General features: G+C 50.4%; 1 protein-coding gene across 1 annotated transcript in view; it reads left to right on the forward strand.

The window, feature by feature from the left end:
- LOC138284183 (aminopeptidase Ey-like) overlaps positions 1-19730 on the forward strand; it is a 432258-nt gene that overhangs the window by 156697 nt on the left and 255831 nt on the right. Inside the window, exon 8 of the mRNA XM_069222681.1 lies at positions 18438-18503. Within this exon, the coding sequence (XP_069078782.1) occupies positions 18438-18503 (66 nt within the window). The remainder of the gene's footprint in view (positions 1-18437; positions 18504-19730) is intronic.

Below are 19730 nucleotides of genomic sequence, written 5' to 3' on the forward strand. Positions count from 1 at the left end.
TGGCGGTAAATCCCACTTACTGCCATGCTGACTGCTGCCGCAGCGGATTACCGCTATCCATATTATGACCCACACATAGCAATCTGTCACTTTACAGCCACACACACAAGTCTGCCAGCCCAAAGGTCAGTGATAAACTGGCGGTAGCAAAACCTACCCCATTACGCCAACAGAACTGCGCCCACAGCATTATGACCCAGGAATTGCCGCGGCGGACTTCAGTGGCGCTAAACCATTGGCAGTACAAACCGCTGCGCTCAAAATACACACAACCTAACAAAATAACACCACATTGGACAATTGAACAACACACATCTGACACACATACACTCCCACACTACCCACAAACCTTTACCATTACAAACAAGTGCCACAAGAGAGATAGCAAGACCACAGACAAGACCACAGACAAACACTACCATCACCTATACACCATCCATGCACCCCACATCATAAACCCCAACACAGCACCCCACACACCCTCACCAACACCACTCACAATACACACATGGCACCGCAACAACACCCCAGGTTCTCAGAGGAGGAACTAAGGGTCATGGTGGAGGAAATCATCCGGGTAGAGCCACAGCTATTCGGATAACAGGTGCAGCAGACATCCATTGCATGGAAGATGGAGCTATGGCGGAAAATCGTGGACAGGGTCAACGCTGTGGGACAGCAGCCCGGAACAAGGGATGACATCAGGAAGAGGTGGAACGACCTACGGAGGAAGGTACGTTCCACAGCAGCAAGACACCAACTAGCTGTATAGAGGACTAGCAGTGGACCCGCACCTCCTCCCCACAACTAACAACATGGGAGGAGCAAATCTTGGCGATTATGCATCCTGAGGGCCTGGCAGGAGTAGGAGGAGGGCTGGACTCTGGTAAGTCAATTCTCTATTACTATCACCCCCCTTACCTGCATGCCATCACAAACCCCCACCCTCACTCCCATCACTTCACCACCTCCCACATACCCCACCATCACAACACACTCATCCCAATACCAAGCCCTGCATGTAACACCAATGCATGGACACCCCTCACAGACCTGCATGGACACCTATCAACATTGAATGCACACTGGAGAGAATCACCTAGCCCACAAAATAGCTACTCACCCAAAGGCAAATCTGCCAGGGCAATAATAACCATACAGGGCATCACACCCATGCACAAGATGACACACACAGAAACAATAACACTGCATTTACATCCCCACTGGTGCCCCACCCAACGTCACCGGAGAGGAAGTGCCAGCAACTTCCAGTCCACCCCCAGAAGAGGCCCACAGTGATGACAGCAGCTCTGGACGCCTGCATCTGGATGACCAACCTGGCCCATCAGGGATCTCCAGACAGTCATTTACCCAGGCACAGTCCCATACCACCACAGAGCCTTCCCCCCCTCAGGAAACACCAGCACAGTACCCACCCAGCGGGCCAATACCTCTGTCCCCAGGACACGTCAATCATCAGTGTGTCCACCACTACAGGGACCCCAGCCAATCCCACAAACACAGGACGATCAGGGACCTGGGGTCAGTGCCAGTGGGCACACAGTTCAGGGGATAGAGGCACAGGACAACAGGGAAGCTGGGAGGACTGATGTATGGCAGGGGGAGGACAGGCCCAGGGAACCGACTCTCCAGAAGGCACTCACCAACATCCTGGGAGCATAGCACTATTCCCAGGAGACGATGGGCCAGATTCTGGACAAGTTGCAGGAGACCCAGAGGCTGCCGGAGGGACAGTATCTGGGGATCAGAGAGGACTTGAAGGACATCAACACTACCCTGGTCACCATTGCAGGGGTGCTGGCAGACATGGCCAACACCATGAGGCAGGCAGTGGCACACCACTGGGCCCCTGACACTAGCCAAACTGATGAACAGCCTTCCACCTCTGCTGCCGCTAGTGGACAGGAGGCCCCGCCACGGGACCAACAGGCCACCAGCACCCCACTCCCGGCAGAAGGAGAACCACCCCGCAAATGGTCCCTGCCATCCAGGCACAAGCCAGAGAACATTGCCAAGACCCCGCCAGGAAATAAATCTCTCCTGAATGTCACCCTTGTGTCCCACTCTGTCACCCTGTCCACCTTGAACTGCCATTGCGCCACTTCCTATGCCCCCTTGGACAATGCCCCTGATACAAATAGACTGGACTACAACCTGGACTTTCCTCCATCATCACCCCAGCCCATTGCACATCTCCCTCTAATCATTAGCACTGAAATAAACACCATTTGAAAAAAATACATGTATGGATTGTATACAAAGGAATGACCTGTAGTTGGCTGCAGTCAACACACTAGGAGTGATAGTGGGACACAAATATCTGCAAATCGAGATGCCAAAGGGTACAGTAAGTGGCCATAGAAGTGGGAAAATCAGCCTGCCAGTGACAATGTCAAATACAAAAATGTCAATGTAAAGTGTAATTACAGTGTCCTACCTGTGTGTCATTTGAAGTACTGTCTTATAATAGCACTTCTGTTGTCCTCATCCTCATCCTCTGCCTCCTCATCTTCACTGTCCACAGGGTCCACTACTGCCACATGCCCATCTCCAGCCTCATCCTCCTGCAGAAAAGGCACCTGGCGATGTAAGGCAAGGTTGTGCAACATACAGCATGCCACGATGATCTGGCACACCTCCTTGGGTGAGGAGCACAGGGATCCACCTGTTAGATGGAGGCAAAGAAACCTGGCCTTCAAGAGGCCGAATATCCTTTCTATTGTTCTTCTTGTTTGCCCATGTGCCTCATTGTAACGTTTCTCTGCCCTTGTCCTGGGATTCCTCACTGGGGTCAGTAGCCATGAGGGGTTGGGGTAACAAGAGTCACCTGCAAATATCGAGGGACAACTCTTAGACACAAACTAACCCTTAGGGCCCACACCATACACCAGCACCCATTGGGTGGGAACCAGGGCTCACCTGTTAGCCACACCCTGTGCCTCTGGAGTTGAGCCATCACATATGGGATGCTGCGATTCCTCAGGATAAAGACATCATGCACAGACCCAGGATACTTTGCATTGACATGGGAGATGTACCGGTCCACCAGGCACACCATCTGCACATTCATGGAGTGAAAGCTCTTTCGATTTCTGAACACCCGTTCATTTCTCTGGGGGGGACGGACAAATGCAATATGTGTACCATCTATTGCCCCAATAATTTTGGGGATATGTCCCATTGCATAGAAATCTGCTTTCACTGTGGCCAAATCCTCCACCTGGGGCAAAACATTGTAGCTGTGCATGTGTTTAATCAGGGCAGACAATACTCTGGTCAGCACTATTGAGAACATTGGCTGAGACATTCCTCCTGCCAAGCCCACTGTCACTTGGAAGGTGCCACTTGCCTAGAAATGGAGCACTGATAGAACTTGCACAAGAGGGGGGATCCCAGTGGGGTGATGGATAGCAGATATCAAGTCAGGTTCCAATTGGGCACACAGCTCTGTAATTGTGGCCCTGTCAAGTCTGTAGGTGAGGATAATGTGCCTGTTCTCCATTGTTGCCAAGTCCACCAGGGGCCTGTAATGGGGGGATGTCTCCAACTCCGATTCATCTGCAGCGGTTGCAATCTAGGGGGCAAACGGTGAGTAGCTGGTCAGTATCCCATATTTCAAAACACTACACTGCATTGCATGTTGTGACTGTAACACAAGATGGTTGTATAGGCCCAAATGGTGAATATATGTACTGTGATGCAGTTAGGTGCCATGGCCTGCCCTCCCCCTGAAATGGCGTCCTGTATGGAGTGACATGTGGAAATGATGTAATTCCACTCACGTTGTGTGCCGTTGCAGGAGGTGTTCAAAAACCGTCGTGCAACTCCTCATTGGATCCCATTGGGCCCCCTGGGTTACAGTGGCCAATGGTGATGTACACTGGCGGTGACGTACGCACTGCCGCGGACGTGATCACCATTTTCTATCTGTTCACCCACTTGCTACCTGCCTTTCAACATGAGAAGACCTACACTGAAAGCACTGCTGTGACCTGTATCTGGAACCAACCATGGCTTGTGTCACTGGGGAAAGGGCCCCTGCCTTCATCGCTGCAGAGTTCAAGAGACTTGTGGATAGGGTGCTACCCCAGTACCGAAAGCTGTATGGGCTTCCAGACCAACAGGTGAGTACACTGTGAGCACAATGCAAGGGGCATGAATGCATGATGTGCTGTGTGTGAGAGCCTCGTGTAAGGGGGGTTGGTGGAAAGGTCCTGGGCAGCATGCTGCATGTATAGTGGGCAATGTCTGTGCGTAAGGGGATGGGAGGGCTATGGTGAGACATGAGTGTAACAGCCCAGACGGTCTGACTGATACCTTTTTTCTATGTGTATTTTTCTGCAGGTCAGCACCCATTAGATAAAGGGTATGTGGTGTGCCATTGCCAAGGACGTGCGGACCCTGGGGGTCTATGGAAGGCAGAGCACCCACTGTCGCAAACGGTGGGAGGACCTTAGAAGCTGTGCAAGGAAGATGGCGGAGGCTCAGCTGGGGATGGCCTCCCAACGAGGAAGGGGTGCCCGTCGAACCCTGACTCCCCTGATGGCCCGCATACTGGCGGTGGCCTATCCGGACCTGGATAGGTGCTTGAGGGCATCACAGCAGCCACAAGGGGGTGAATACAGTTTCCCAATATACTACTTGCGCGTGGTGGGGTGGTCTCCGAGTGGGGGATGTGGGCTTGTGGGTGCCCCTAGGCCAGGCTGGACATTGCAGGGTAGATCCCATGTTGGGCAGGGGCTGATGAACGCCACCTCCTACCAAGCTAGTAGGCATCCACTACTGATTAGGGGTCTGTGGGTGTCAGGTATGCTGCTATTGGCGTTAGGTATTCCTGTCCTTGGGCTAGTGACTAGCATTTGTGACTGGTAGTGCATTGCATAGTGCGTAAGCCTGTTCCCTGTGTTAGTGTGGTCTGTACCCCAACAGTGGTGTTGGTGCAGCCATTGACTAAGCGTATCCTTTGTCTCTCCCCCCCCTTTTTGTTTTGTCACCCTATCCTTCTGTGCATTAGCATCATCTGGAAGAGGAGCTGAGGCACCCGCAACCTACGGTGAGGGCACCAGTGGGATGGAGGGTGAGGGGAGCACCACAGCGGAGATAGGAGGGGAAAGTTCGGACAGTGACACCTCCTCCGATGAAAGCTCTGTGGCCACCCCAACTACAGGTACTGCTGCCACCCCCGTACCAGCACCGCCCTCCCAGCAGCCCCCCAGCGTGTTTCCCGTCCCGTGCCCGCTCACCCAGGAGGGTAGGCATCTACTTCGCCCCAGGCACCCCAGGCCCTGCCCTAGTTAGCCCTGCTGCCCTGAGTGAGGAGGCTATTGACCTCCTGCTATAGATCTCTGTTGGGCAGTCAACCATTGTAAATGCCATCCAGGGGCTGGCAGCCCATTTGCAACAAACAAATGCATTCCTGGAGGGTATTCACTCTGGCCTGGTGGCCCAACAGAGATCAATCCAGGCTCTAGCCTCCTCTCTGATGGCAGCCATTGTCCCTGTTTCTAGCCTCCCCCCTCCAACTTCCTCTACCCAGTCCCATTCCCCTCAACCCCAACCTATGCCAAGCACACAGGCAGACCAGCATGCACCGAAGACAACACACAGGAGTGGTTCAGGCAAACACAAGCACTACACATCATCCCACAGGCACTCACACAAAACATCATCCAGATGCAGACATACCAACATCCACTGCCCCCACTGTGTCCCATGCCTCCTCCTCGTACACCTCCCTCCCAGTTGCGTCTACACACACATCTGCATGCACTACATCTTCATACACTACCTCCATCACCAGCACGCCTATTCTACACACCCCTCACTGGCAGTCACCACCCCCTCATCCATGCACACATCCCCTGCATCCTTTCTCACTGTGTCTGTGCTCTCTCCTCCAAAAGTACACAAACGCAAGCACTCAGACACCCACCAGCCATCCACCTCATAACAGCATCCAGGCCATGCACCTGCACCCACACACAGCAGACAGACATCTCATACAACCACTTCCTCTTCCTCCACTCCCAAACCTTCACTCTCTTACCACCCCAATGTCCCTAAGAAGCTTTTCCTCTCCATTGGTGACCTCTTCCCTACCACTCCCCCACCATCCTTCACGTTGGGCCAGGCTAGTCAGAACCCAGACGAGCACCTCAGCCACCCAGTCCATGGCCACAGTGATGTCGACAGATACATCAGGTGCGAGAGGATCCCGGGAACCAGCCAGCAGTACTGGAAGTGTGCATGAACCAGGTGCATGAAGGAAGAGCAAGGGGGCACCACCAGCTGACAAAGGGAAGGGCAAGGAGGCACCACCAGCTGCCAAAGGGAAGGTTAAGGAGGCACCAGCAGCTGCCAAAGGAAAGGACAAGGAGGCACCAGCTGCTGCCAAAGGGAAGGGCAAGGAGGCACCACCAGCTGCAAAAGTGAAGGGCAAGGGGCCAGCACCAGCAGGCAGGAAGGACAGGAGGCCTGGTGCTGGGACTCATTTGGAGCCCCCATCACCAACCATGGCGATTCAACCGTCTGAGGCTGCAGGGGAAGGGCTGGACATTTCTACTGCACGGCAAGCGCTGCGTTGATTCAAGAAGTCGGGCTGTGTCATTCTGGCTCAGCTGTGTGTCGATCCAGTGGGCCTTGCGTTGAATTTCAGGTTGGTACGCTGACGCTGCGTCGCTCTTCTACTTGCGAACGCGGTCTGCGTCATTCCAGTTCACCGTGCAATGAACTTTTCACCGCGATGCAGGCTGTGTATCGATTTTTGCCGCACAGGTAGTTCTTGCAGGAATGAAGTTTTTTTGGTCCTGAGACTTCAGGGAACAGGAGGCAAGCTCTATCCAAGCCCTTGGAGAGCACTTCTCAGCACATCCAGAGAGCAGCAAGGCAGCAGGGTAACAGCAAGGCAGCAGTCCATCACAGAAAGCAGTCAGGTTAGTCCTTTGGGCAGCCAGACAGTTCTTCTTGGCAGGTTGCAGGTTTGTGTTCAGGTCCTCTTCTCCTGGAAATTTCTGTGACAAGATTGTCTTATCAGGAAATGTCTAAGTTGGTAGGGTCAGAGACCCTGCTTAAATACCCAAATGTGCCTTTGAAGTGGGGGAGACTTCAAAGTGTGGCTTAGAAGTGCACAAGGTCCCATTTCAGTTCCATCCTGTCTGCCAGGGTCCCAGTAGGGGGTGTGCGAGTCCTTTGTGTGAGGGCAGGCTACTATCCTTTAACAAGTAAGTATCATGCCCTCCACCCTCCCAGCCCAGGAAGACCCATTCAATATGCATATGTGTGCAAGTGTGACTGAGCATCCTGTGCTTGGGGTTGTCTGAGTGAACGCACAAGGGAGCTGTCAGCTAAACCTAACCAGATGTGGATTGAAAGGCACAGAAGGATTTAAGAGTGGAGAAATGCTCACTTTCTAAAAGTAGCATTTCTTTCTAAAATAGTAATATAAAATCCAATTCACTATTAAGCTGGATTTTGTATCACCGTTCTGGCCGTACTAATTATGACCTGGCTACTCCTTTCAGATCAGGATCTACGACTCAAACAGTATATGAAGGTAGCCCTAATGCTATCCTATGAAAGGAGCAGGCCTCACAGCAGTGTGAAAACGAATTTAGGAGTTTTACACTACCCTGACATATAGAACACACATGCTCATGTCCTGCCTTTTAATTACATAGCACCCTGCCCTATGGGCTACCTAGAGCCTACCTCAGGGGGGACATATATGTAGAAAAAGGGGAGTTTAAGGCTTGGCAAGTACTTTTAAATGCCAAGTCGAAGTGGCAGTGACACTGCACACACAGGCACTGCAGAGGTAGGCCTGAGACATGGTTAGGGGGCTACTTATGTGGGTGGCACAACCAGTTCTGTAGCCCACTAGTAGCATTTAATTTACAGGCCCTGGGCACATATAGTGCACTTGACTATGGACTTACAAGTAAATTAAATAGGCCAATTGGGTATGAGCCAATGTCACCATGTTTTAAGGAGAGAGCATATGCACTTTAGCACTGGTTAGCAGTGGTAAAGTGAACAGAGTCCTAAAGCCAGCAAAAATGAGATCAGAAAAAGAGAAGGAGGAAGGCAAAACGTTTGGGGGTGACCCTGCAGAAAGGCCATTTCTAACAAATATATATATATATATATATATATATATATATATATATATATATATATATACACACACACTTTCAGGGTTAGAGTGATGCATAAATTATGCAAAACAGAAAAGAGAAGATATATCCCAAGTTGTTTAGGTGGAGAACAGCTTCAGTAAGGAGCACCCTGCAACACCAGCAACACTCTAGATTTTCTTACCTCAAATATCAGTTTTTCTAGCAAAGTTTTTAGGCATAGGATTGTCACAGTGCCATCCATGCTGAGCTAGAAAGAGACAAAGGCCGTCATTACGACCATGGCAGTGGGTGATAAAATGGCAGTAATACCGCCAACAGGCTGGCGGTAATAACTCCCGTAGAGAGCCAATGTACCACACCAACTGCCACGGCGGAAACAACAGCCACCACTGCGGAAGACCTCAACAGCCAGGCGGAAGACAAAGTACCACCCACCATATTTTGATCCAGCAAACCGCCACATTTTTCCAGAGTGGTACCAGCACCAACAAAAGCGTGACGGAAACAGAGCTCAGAAGTGAAAGACTCACCATTGATGACACAGGGAAGAACCACACCACCATGGAATCTGAACTGCATGTTTTCCTCATGATCTTCTACATTATGCTCCACCTGGAGCACCAACTCCGACTAAGACAATGACGGTGAGTACAGCTGCCTAACACACAAGGGAGGGTGGGAGGAAAACGAGAGTGACACACACACACACCCGACACACACACACACACCATACACACAACCAGCTGCATACGAAAAACAATTTGTCCCCTAAAAAGGGCAGAATAATGCAAGGACAACAGGAATTGACTAAAGTGATTGTAATCAGATTAACATCAAAATGAATAATTCGATTTGTCAATGAAACAGATATGTACTCATGTAAACAAAGAGACACTGCCCAATTCAAAGTTCAAAGGGCCCACAAGGCCACAGGGCACAGGCTAAGGCCCAACTAGAATCCTGACCACATCCGGATAGAACACTGCAGAGGCATCAGTTTGCAAATAGGCAGGCACCTCTGGGGGAGGGGGCGGAACCTCAGCCGGATGCGGGAACAAGCCCACTGTTTCTGGATGGGGCTCCATGCCCATTGCTTTGTCCTGAGGAGTGCAAGGCCACAGTCTCTCAAGTGGGTGTCTTTCCCACTGGTTCTGGATGGGGCTCCATGCCCATTGCTTTGTCCTGGGGAGTGCAAGGTCACAGTCTCTTGAGTGGGTGTTTTTCCCACTGGTTCTGGATGGGGCTCCATGCCCATTGCTTTGTCCTCGGGAGTGCAAGGCCACCGTCTCTCAAGTGGGTGTCTTTCCTACTGGTTCTGGAGGGGGCAACATGCCCATTGCTTTGCCCTGGGGAGTGCAAGGCCACAGTCTTTCAAGTGGGTGTCTTTCCCACTGGTTTTAGAGGGGGCAGCCCGCACAGTAGCCCCTGGAGGGTGGACTACATGGCGTCCGCCGGCAGTGATGGCTACATGCTCGTGGTGTTTGGAGGAGGCTCCTGGGCAGCTCCTGCACTCACTGATGGCTGCATGGTGGTGGTGGTGGTTGGAGGAGACTTGTGGGCAGACCCTGTACTCACTGATGGCTGTACAGTGGTGGTGGTTGGAGGAGGCTCCTGGGCAGCCCCTGCACCCACTGATGGCTGCACATCCACAGCTGGCGGTAGGAGCCCGTGACAGCTGGTGGTGTAGTGGTGGTGGCGGTGTAGCCTGACAGCTTCATCTGGCATAGTGTGCCTCGTCTCCTCCTGTTCATGGGTCGGGATCCCTTACCCTTCCTGGCAAGAGTGGATGGGCTCTTCCACTCTCTGCCTAGTGGTGCAGGCTCCTTCCCCTTCCTCACAGCTGGTGAAGGCTCCTTCCACTTCCTCACAGCTGGTGCAAGCCCCTTCTCCTTCCTCACAGCTGGTGCAGGACTCTTCCCTTTCATCCCTGGTGGTGCTGGCTCCTTCCCCTTCAGTGTCATAGGTCTGGTATCCTTACCACCACAAGTAGGTGATGCTACCACTGTCCCCGTGGACTGTTTGGCTGAGGTGCTGGGCTGTGTCCTTGGTACCCTGCCCATACGTGCAGGATGGGGGGTAGGGAAGAGGTCAAGTTGGGCAAGGAAAGGCTTTTTAGGGATGTTGGGGTGAGAGGAGGGAGGAGTAATGGGAGTGGAGGATGAGGGAAGGGTTGTTGGAGGTATATGTCTGCTGGATTTGGGTACAGGGGCATGGGCTGTATGCTGATGTGAGGTGGATGGCTGTTGGGTGTCTGAGTGCTTGCGTTTGTGTCCTTTGGGGGTACAGACACGTTGGGAGAGGACACAGGGGACGTGTGCATGGATGTTGTGGAGGTGTCTGTCAGTGAGGTGTGTGTTCTGCTTGGTGTGGTGATGCTGATAGTGGATGTAGATGTGGTGCATGCAGGTGTGAGTGTGGACGTAACTGGGAGGAAGGTGGAGGATTAGGAGGAGGAGGAGGGGGAGACAGTGGAGGCTGTGGATGTTGTTGTGCCTACAACGGTACGTTGTTTGTGTGAGTGCCTGTGGGATGAAGTGTGGTGCTTTTGTTTGCCTGTGCCACTCTTATGTGTTGCCTTGTGTGCATGCTCGTCTGTCTGTGTGCTTGGGATGGGTTGGGTTGAGGAGAATTGGAATGGGAAGTGGTAGTTGTAGGGGGGACGGTAGAAACAGGGACAATGGCTGCCTTCAGAGAGGAGACCAGAGCCTGAATCGATCTCTGTTGGGCCGCCAAACCACAGTGAGTGCCCTCCAGGAATGCACTGCATTGCTGCATCTGGTATGCCAGCCCCTGGATGGCATTCACAATGGTTGACTGCCCTACAGAGATGGTTCTCAGGAGGTAAATAGCCTCCTCACTTGGGGCAGCAGGGCTCACTGAGGCAGAGCCTGAGGTGCCTGGGGTGAAGGAGATGCCCACCCTCCTAGGTGAGCAGGCATGGGCAACTCGCTGAGGGGCTACTGGGAGGGCAGTGCTGGTATAGGGGTGGCGGCTGTACCTGCAGCTGGGCTGGTCACAGAGGTATCCGCCACCACCAGGGAGCTCCCATCGGAGGAGGTATCAGAGTCTGTGTTGTCCCCCCCCGGCCCTCCGTCCCACTGGTTCCCTCAGCGTCGGTGGATTCTGCCTCCTGGGTCCTGTGGGATGCAGCTCCCTCTGTCGCTGGTGCCCCTGCTCCTCTGCCAGATTATGCTAATGCACACAAGGACAAGATGACAAAACAAGAAAGGGGAGTGAGAGAGACAAAGGATTCACTGGGTCAATGACTGCACCAACACTAAGTTGGCGTGCTGAGCACACTCACACACAGGGAACAAGCCTACGCACTATGCATTGCATTACCAGTGAAATGGCTACTCACCAAGGCATGAGGAGGAGCACACACCACACACTGCAGCACACCTGGGACCCACGAAGCCCTGCCTAGAAGTGAATACTAACAAGCTAGGTTATCTCTATTTGCCATGGAACCATTACCCTTCAGAGGACCTACGCTGCTATGTCTGGCCTGGTCTTAGGGGCACCGACTAACACACAACCACCACCCGGATACCACCCCACCAGCCATAAATTGTATTGATACCCACTGTATTCAACCCCTTGTGGCTGTTGTGATTCCCTCAAGCGCCCATCCAGCTCAGGGTATGCCACTGCCAGTCGGCGGGCCATCAGGGGGGGTAAGGGTCTGACGGGCACCCTTTCCTCATTGGGAGGCCATCCCCAGCTGGGCCTCTGTGGTCTTCCATGCCCAGCTTCTCAGGTCCTCCCACCGTTTCCGACAGTGGGTGCTCTGTCTCCCATAGACCTCCAGGGTCCGCATATCCTTGGCGTTGGCACACCATAATCCCTTCTTTTGATGGGTGCTGACCTGCACAGGTAATACATACAGGAGAACTCCATTCAACAAACAGTCCAGCCTGTCACACACATGGCCCAACATACCCGATCCCATCATCATTGCAACACACATAGGTCAGCTCACAACATGTACACCCCCAACAGACAATCCCCTCATCCCCCACCCACCCTTACACAATGCGTTCACACACATCTCAATGCATTCATGCCACATGCATCGTGCCCACAGTGTACTAACCTGTTGGTCAGGAGGCCCATGCAGCAGTCCGTACTGGGGTAGGACCCCATCCACCAGTCGCTCCAACTCATCCGAAGTGAAGGCTGGAGCCTTTTCCCCAGTCACACAGGCCATGGTAGGTTCCAGACACAGGTCACAGCAGCATATGCAGTGTAGGTCCTCTCCTGTGGAAGTTCAGGAAACAAGTGAGGATTGAGATAGAAAATGGCAGTTAAGTCTGCAGCGGTGTATACCGTCACCGCCGGCATAGATCCCCATTGGCCACTGTATCCCCTAAGGCCCAATGTAATCTAATGAGGAATTGCATGGCGGTTCACGACCGCCTACCACCACGGCACACAACGTCGGCGAAATTACCTCACTTTCACCTGTCCCTCCACGCAGGACAGTCGGTCCCCATTTTAGGGGGGGGACAGGCCTATCGATAATTGCTGCAACACAGGATAAATAGCACATACTTTTAAATAACACTGTCCCAAAACATGATTGAACGATGTGGACTGCTGTTGTGGTATAGTTGTTAAAATTCTGAAAGTCTACTCACTCTTGTGTCCCTTAGATACCTACTGCTGTGGATGAATAGGAGATGGATACATACCCCCGTGTACAGACCCCTGGTTGACTTAGCTACACTGGAGAATAGGCGCATAATACCTACCTATATACTGGACAGGGCCACAATCACAGAGCTGTGTGCCCAGTTGGAGCCTGACTTGATCTCAGCTATCCGTCATCCGTCTCTTGTGCAGGTTCTATCAGTACTCCATTTCCTGGCAACTGGTTCTTCCCAAGTGACAGTGGACTTGGTAGCAGGAATGTCACAGCCTATGTTCTCAAGAGTGTTGTCCACCCTGGAAAAACATATGTGCAGCTACATTGCTTTTCCCCAGGTGGAAGATTTGGCCACTGTGAAGGCCAGATTTTATGCAATGGGACATATCTCCAATATTATTGCGGGGATTGACGGTACACATATTGTGTTTGCCCCCCCCCCCCCCGGCAGATTGAACAGGTATACAGGAATCGTAAGAGTTTCCACTACATGAATGTGCAGATGGTGTGCCTGTTGGACCAGAATATCTCCCACGTCAATGCTAGATATCCAGGGTTGGTGCTGGATGTCTTTGTCCTGAGGAATAGCAGCATTCAAAATGTTATGGCCCAACTACAGTGGCTTATAGGTGAGCCTTGGTCCCCACACAGTGTATGTTGGTGTATGCCTATGCTGTGAGCCAAATAGGATAGTATCTGGCTAAATGTTGTCCCTCAGTACTTGCAGGTGACTCTGGCTACCCAAACCTATTGTGGCTGCTGACCCCTGTGAGGAATGCCTAGACAAGGGCTGAAGAACGTTACAATGAGGCACATGGACGAACCAGAAGGATAATTGAGAGAACCTTTGGTCTCCTGAAGGCCAGGCTCAGGTGCCTCCATCTGACAGGTGGATCCCTGTGCTACTCACCCAAGTAGGTCTGCCAGATGGTAGTGGCATGCTGCATGTTGCACAACCTGGCCCTCAGACGCCATGTACCTTAGCTGCAGGAGGAGGAGACTGGAGATGCCCCTGTGGCATCAGTGGACCCTGAGGACAGTGAGGATGAGGAGGCAGAGGATGAGGATGTGGACATCAGAACATTAGTTATCCATCAGTACTTCCAATGACACACAGGTGAGACAGTGCAACTTCACATTTCTATGACTATTGGTGTATTCTGTGTGGCATTGGCATGCTGGTATTACCAAATTGTTTCCTCTACTTATTGTCACCTATTGATTATCATTTTACAGAAGTTGGTGATATGACAACAATGTTGTGATGTGATCACAACAGCCAGCAACAGGTCATTCATTCTATGCTCTCACTAAGTACATTTCATTTGCAATGGATGTAGCTGTTTCAATCAATACAAATTTGCAATACATGAAATACTAGTAATCGAGTTTTGTCCAAGGGTGTTTATTGTAGTGCTACGAAATAGAGGGGAAAGTGCAATGGAATGGGGTGATGATGGAGGAAAGTCCAGGGTATTGTTCCAGTCTGTTTGTAGCACAGGTGCAGTGTTCAAGGGGGCATAGGAAGGGGAGAAATGACAGTTCAAGGTGGACAAGGTGACTGAGTGGGACACAAGGGGGACAATCAGGAGAGTCTCATTTCCTAGTGGTGGTCTTGGCAAGTGTCTCTATCTTCTGTCTGGGTCACAGGGAATGTTTGCAGGGTGGTTCACCTTCTGCAGGGGGAGGTGTGCTGGTGGCCTGTGGGTCCTGTGGTGGGGCCTCCTGGTCACTAGTGGCAGCGGAGGGCTTTTCAGTTGACTAGCTAGTGGAAGGGGCCCGCTGGTGTGCTGTTGCCTCCCTCATGATGTTGGCCATGTTTGCTAGCAACTCTGCAATGGAGATCAAGGTGGTGTTAATGGCCTGCAAGTCCTCCCTTATTCCCTGATACTGTCCCTCCTGCAGCCGCCTGCAGGTGCAGTGTGTGGGATGGAGTGGAGTGATGGGAGTGAGGGTGAGGGTGTGAAATGGCATGCAGGTATGGGGATTGATAAGTAGTAAATGTTGACTCACCAGTGTCCATTCCTCTGGCTACTCCAGCGAGTCCCCCAGGATGTAGTATTGCCAGTACCTACTCTCCCCATGCTGTGAGCTGTGGGGGAGGAGGTGGGGGTCCACCGCCAATCCTCTGTATGGCGAGCTGGTGTCTTGCTGCTATGGAACATACCTTCCCCCATAGTCATTCCACCTCTTCCTAATGTCATCGCTTGTTCTTGGGTGCTGTCCCACGGCACTGACCCTGTCCACGATTCTCTGCCATAGCTCCATCTTCCTTGCTATAGATATCTGCTGTACCTGTGCTCCAAAGAGCTGTTGCTCTACCCTGACAATTTCCTCCACCATGACCCTTAACTTCTCCTCAGTGAAACAGGGGTGCCTTTGTGGTGCCATGGGTGTTGTGTGCTGTGTGTGGGTGAGGGTGTGTTGGGTAAAGGGGTGGGGTGTGTGGTGTGGGGTGCGTGAGAGATGTATGGGTGTATGAGGTGTATGTGTATAGTTGTCTCTGTGCTGTTTGTATCAATCTCCTGGCTGTAATTGTTGTTTGTAAAAGGTTGTGGGTATTGTGGGTGTAAGTTTTATAGTGGTGTGGGTTTGTGGGTGTGGTGTGTGTATGAATGTCAGGTGTGTATTTTTCATATTGGCCAATGTGGTATTATTTTGTATGTGGGTGTCCATTGTGAGCGTGGCGGGATGTACCCCCAATGGTTTACCGCCGTTCAATGTCCGCCGTGGTGATTTGTGGGTCATAATGTGATGGGCGTTCTTTTGTTGGCGTAATGGTATGGGTTTTGGGACCACCACTTGTGCACTGACCTTTGGTCTGGCAGAATTGTATATGTGGCTGAATTCTGGCAGATTGGTGTGTGTGTCTCATAATATGGTGAACGGATCTCTGCCACCGCAGTGGTAAGTTGGCGGCCGTCAGCATGGCGGTAAGTGGAATTTACCACCAGCGTCATAATGAGGGGCATAGTCTTTTGCCATTTGCACAGCAAAATCTTCAAGCATATGATTGGCCCAGCGTCATAGTTGCATATCTTTTTCCAGGCCCAGTATTGCAGCTTTGGGCTGGTAAAATACCATCCAAGCCAACCTGGAATGAGCAAAGGCAACCCCTGACACGTGTTTCAATGTTATTACATCTCTTCAGGGAGGTTTAGCTTTGTGAGGACATACAGGAGCACCCAGTATAAGTCAAAACAAAATCCTTTCAGGGTCACAGTGATGCATAAATTATGCAAAACAGAAGAGAGAACCCTGGGCAGATCCCAAGTTTAGGTGGAGAGTAGCTCCAGTAAGGAGCGCCCTGCAACACCAGCAACACTAGGTTTGCTCACCTCAAATGTCTGTTTTTCTAGCAAAGTTTTTAAGCATAGGGTTGACACAGTGCCATCCATGCCAGTCTTTTGCCATTTGTACAAAGATTTTCCTATACAAATGGCCAAAGACTTTGTCGCTTTCTACCTTGGTACACATAGACAAACATATATTTGGTGGGGCTTTTGGTTTTCATCCACTAGTATGCCAACTGTCATTCACAGCATACAGAATGACGCAATGGATCAGCCCATTTAGACACTGCCCCTCTTCAATCCTTAATTTGTGCTTGTGGTTTCCGGTGCTCAGCACCAGCACTTATTTTACACGGCTGGTACTATAGAATTCTTTCATGGTGGCAGCAGAGGTGCAGATAGTTTTTTTTTTAATTAAATGCTAGTGGCTGGGCTGCTGTATTTTCTAAAATGTGTCTTCTGAGCGTCTTTCATTCTCATCCCTTCCTCACTGTGCCTGAACCCTTCCTCAGTATCCTGGTGAATAATTAATGGTAGAGGCTGGCTTTTGGCCTGGGGCGAGGGAGGCCTGAACAGTACAGGAGTAGGACAAACTTGGAAAGGGAGGCACTTAGGGCCAGATGTAGGAAGCAGTTTGCACGTCGCAAACAGCAAATTTAGCTGTTTGCGATATGCAAACTGCACTTTGCAATGCACAAAACCCAAACGGGTTTGCAAGTCGCAATTAGGAAGGGGTGCCCCCTTCCTAATTGCGAGTTGCAGTGCAATGCAGGATTGCTTTGTGACCGCGAATGCGGTCGCAAACCAATTGCAGTTAGCACCCATTTCAAATGGGTGCTAACCCATTCTCAAAAGGGAAGAGGTCCCCATGGGACCCCTTCCCCTTTGTGAATGGCATTAAAAACATTTTTCCAGAGCTGGCAGTGGTCCTATGGACCACTGCCTGCTCTGAAAAAATGAAACAAAAACTTTTCATTTTTTAGTTTTGTAATGCATCTAGTTTTCCTTTAAGGAAAACGGGCTGCATTACAAAAACAAAAAACAAAAAACTGCTTTATTTCAAAGCAGTCACAGGCATGGTGGTCTGCTGTCTCCAGCAGGCCACCATCCCTCTGAGTGCCACGAGTCTCAAGGGGGTCGCAAATTGCGACCCACCTCATGAATATTCATGAGGTGGGCATTTGCGACCCCCTTGCGAGTCGCAAACAGTGTCAGGGACACTGTTGTGCATAAGGTTTTGCGACTCGCAAATTGCGAGTTGCACTGACTCGCAATTTGCGACTCGCAAAACCCAGCTTACCTACATCTGGCCCTTAGGGAGCTGAAGGAGGTGCAAGTAAATGTCAGTAAATGCCTCTCTTTTATAAGGTGAAGCCCTAGCAGACGGGCATGGTCTGGTGCAGCATGTGCCCCCACTGAGCCCATAGTCACCAGCCATGTTTACAATGTGTGTGTTTTCATTTCATAATTGCTGATCAAGGGCTGCTTACTTTTGAAAATGAAGTGGAAGTGAGGCACCAAGAGCCAAAGTCAAGGCCCACACATCAGGATTCCCATTTCCAGAGCTTAATTTTTGCCAGTGGTTGCAGGTGGTGGTTCCTAGAACTCAGTTTCGGTACTGGGACAGAACGAGAACAAAAGGCAGAAAAGGAGTAAAGGAGGAGGAAGAGAAATACTGGGAAACAAGGACAGAGGGAGAAAGGTGGGATGAGAAAGAATCTGCAAAAGAAAGATAAAGGGGCATGGGGTGACTGATGTTGGATGCATCAAAGGCCATCCCCACATTCAGCAACACAGGTAACAAGCGCCTGAGAAAAAACAGTCGCGCTCTTGAAATGTGAGTGCATGTCATGGCTAATGGACTGATTCTCTGCTTTGAAAATGTCTTTTCTTCTTGCTGTTCTTTATCTTTTTTTAATAAATATTTGCATGTTTAAATGGTGTCTTCAATGTACAGCAGTTTGAGGTCACTTGCACCTTTGCACAATAGAAATTATATTTTACCGTGATGTGCATTAAAACCAAACAGGGTTCTAGTTATTCTCTTATAAGTCCACCTGCTTGTGTGGAAGCACTTCTAGTGCTCTATAAAAATGATACTGTTTTATTTCTCATTTTAAAAACATCCTAATGCAAGAAAATGACCACCACATTTAAGAGGTGACATGTATCCTTTTTTACTATTATGCTGATACTTTGTTGCCAGCTTTTTATCATTGTAGGTCTTTTTGTAGTCATAGCTCTGCTGTAGCACTAAGTTTATTGTCCCTTTATAAGTACACCTATTAACGCTTTCTGAAAATTATGTGCGTCATTTCAACTCATTGACCTATCTTCTAGGGAGCATCTATTATGGGAATGCTGTCTGAAATGTTGTCAGAGGAACTGTTCAAGGAAGGGCTAAGGGTAAGTAGAAAATGATGGCGTGATTTGCAAAATTCCATCAAATGTTATATCTTACTTGGGCTAGAAAACATGGCTGGACTTTTCTATTAACTTTCAATTCGGTGGTGGACTTTTATAAGGAAGTCAGGCCCCCTCTAGAAAGGAACACAAGCATCCCCACCTTCCCATCTGGACGGGGCCTGTCCAGGCATTTCAGGCTGCACTGTTCATATTGGAGGCAGGTCGTGTTTGATTTGCATTCGGTCGGTCTTCATCAAGAGTGGCATTGTTGGCAAAATGAGGGACTGGAATGTGGCTCTGAGTAATTACCAATGGCTGAGATTAGTTAAAGCATCACTTCTGCCACAATTTTCCTGTACAAGTTTAATATTAACAGTTTTCAGTTTGTTGCAAAGCTCATCCCAAGGCTTAAATGAGTGTCTTACCTAGACTTGTAACCTAGACACACCCATAGAAACAGAGCTATTGTAAGTCAATATCCCTCCCTGTATTCATTGTTACTGAGGCATTTACATGTTTCTTATTATCCGGGGCAGCCCCTTGGCTATGGCAGAGGAGCATTGCCCTACTGCTAATATGCCAGCAGAATAATAAAATGACAATAGAGTATTATCATTTTATTTTTCCGCAGTCTAGCGTGGGGCAGGGTGAGATCCTCTGTGTCACGAGGGAGGTGGAGTAGTTCCGGCCAAACTGACATGCGCGCTTAGAACTCTCCACCTGGCTGTGTTGCACAGGTGGGTGGAGACCAAGTGTAGGCTCCCACTCCCTCTCTGAGTAGCATTCCAGCTGTTCAGGCCAATCCTGGCACTTTTCTCATGCTGAATAATAGTACGAGAGAAGCGTCCGAATTGGGTGGGGAGGGGAGCAAAGGAAAGGAAGCACCGAGATCGGAGCAGTGGAGGTAAGGCGGCAGGTAAGTACATTTAATTTTTGTTTTATTATTACCCCCCCCTGCACAGTGCACTGCCCTGCCTGCCCTGTCTGGTAGCAGCCACCACTGCTTATTATATGCCTTATGTTGTTATGTGACTACAATTGTTGTTATGTGAGTAGCAATTGAGAAAATGCCTTTTTAATTCTTCAACCAATGATCTTGCTGTCATAGCAAAGAAAATTATTCTCTTATGTTTTACCATCCCTTCTACATCCTTATGAGATATACCTCAGTCCTTCCCTGTTAATCTTATCACAGACGACAAGTACCATTTAATAGTAGCATAATAA

The sequence above is a fragment of the Pleurodeles waltl genome, chromosome 3_1 (genome assembly GCF_031143425.1).
Source record: "Pleurodeles waltl isolate 20211129_DDA chromosome 3_1, aPleWal1.hap1.20221129, whole genome shotgun sequence".
Classification (NCBI taxonomy): Eukaryota; Metazoa; Chordata; class Amphibia; order Caudata; family Salamandridae; genus Pleurodeles; species Pleurodeles waltl.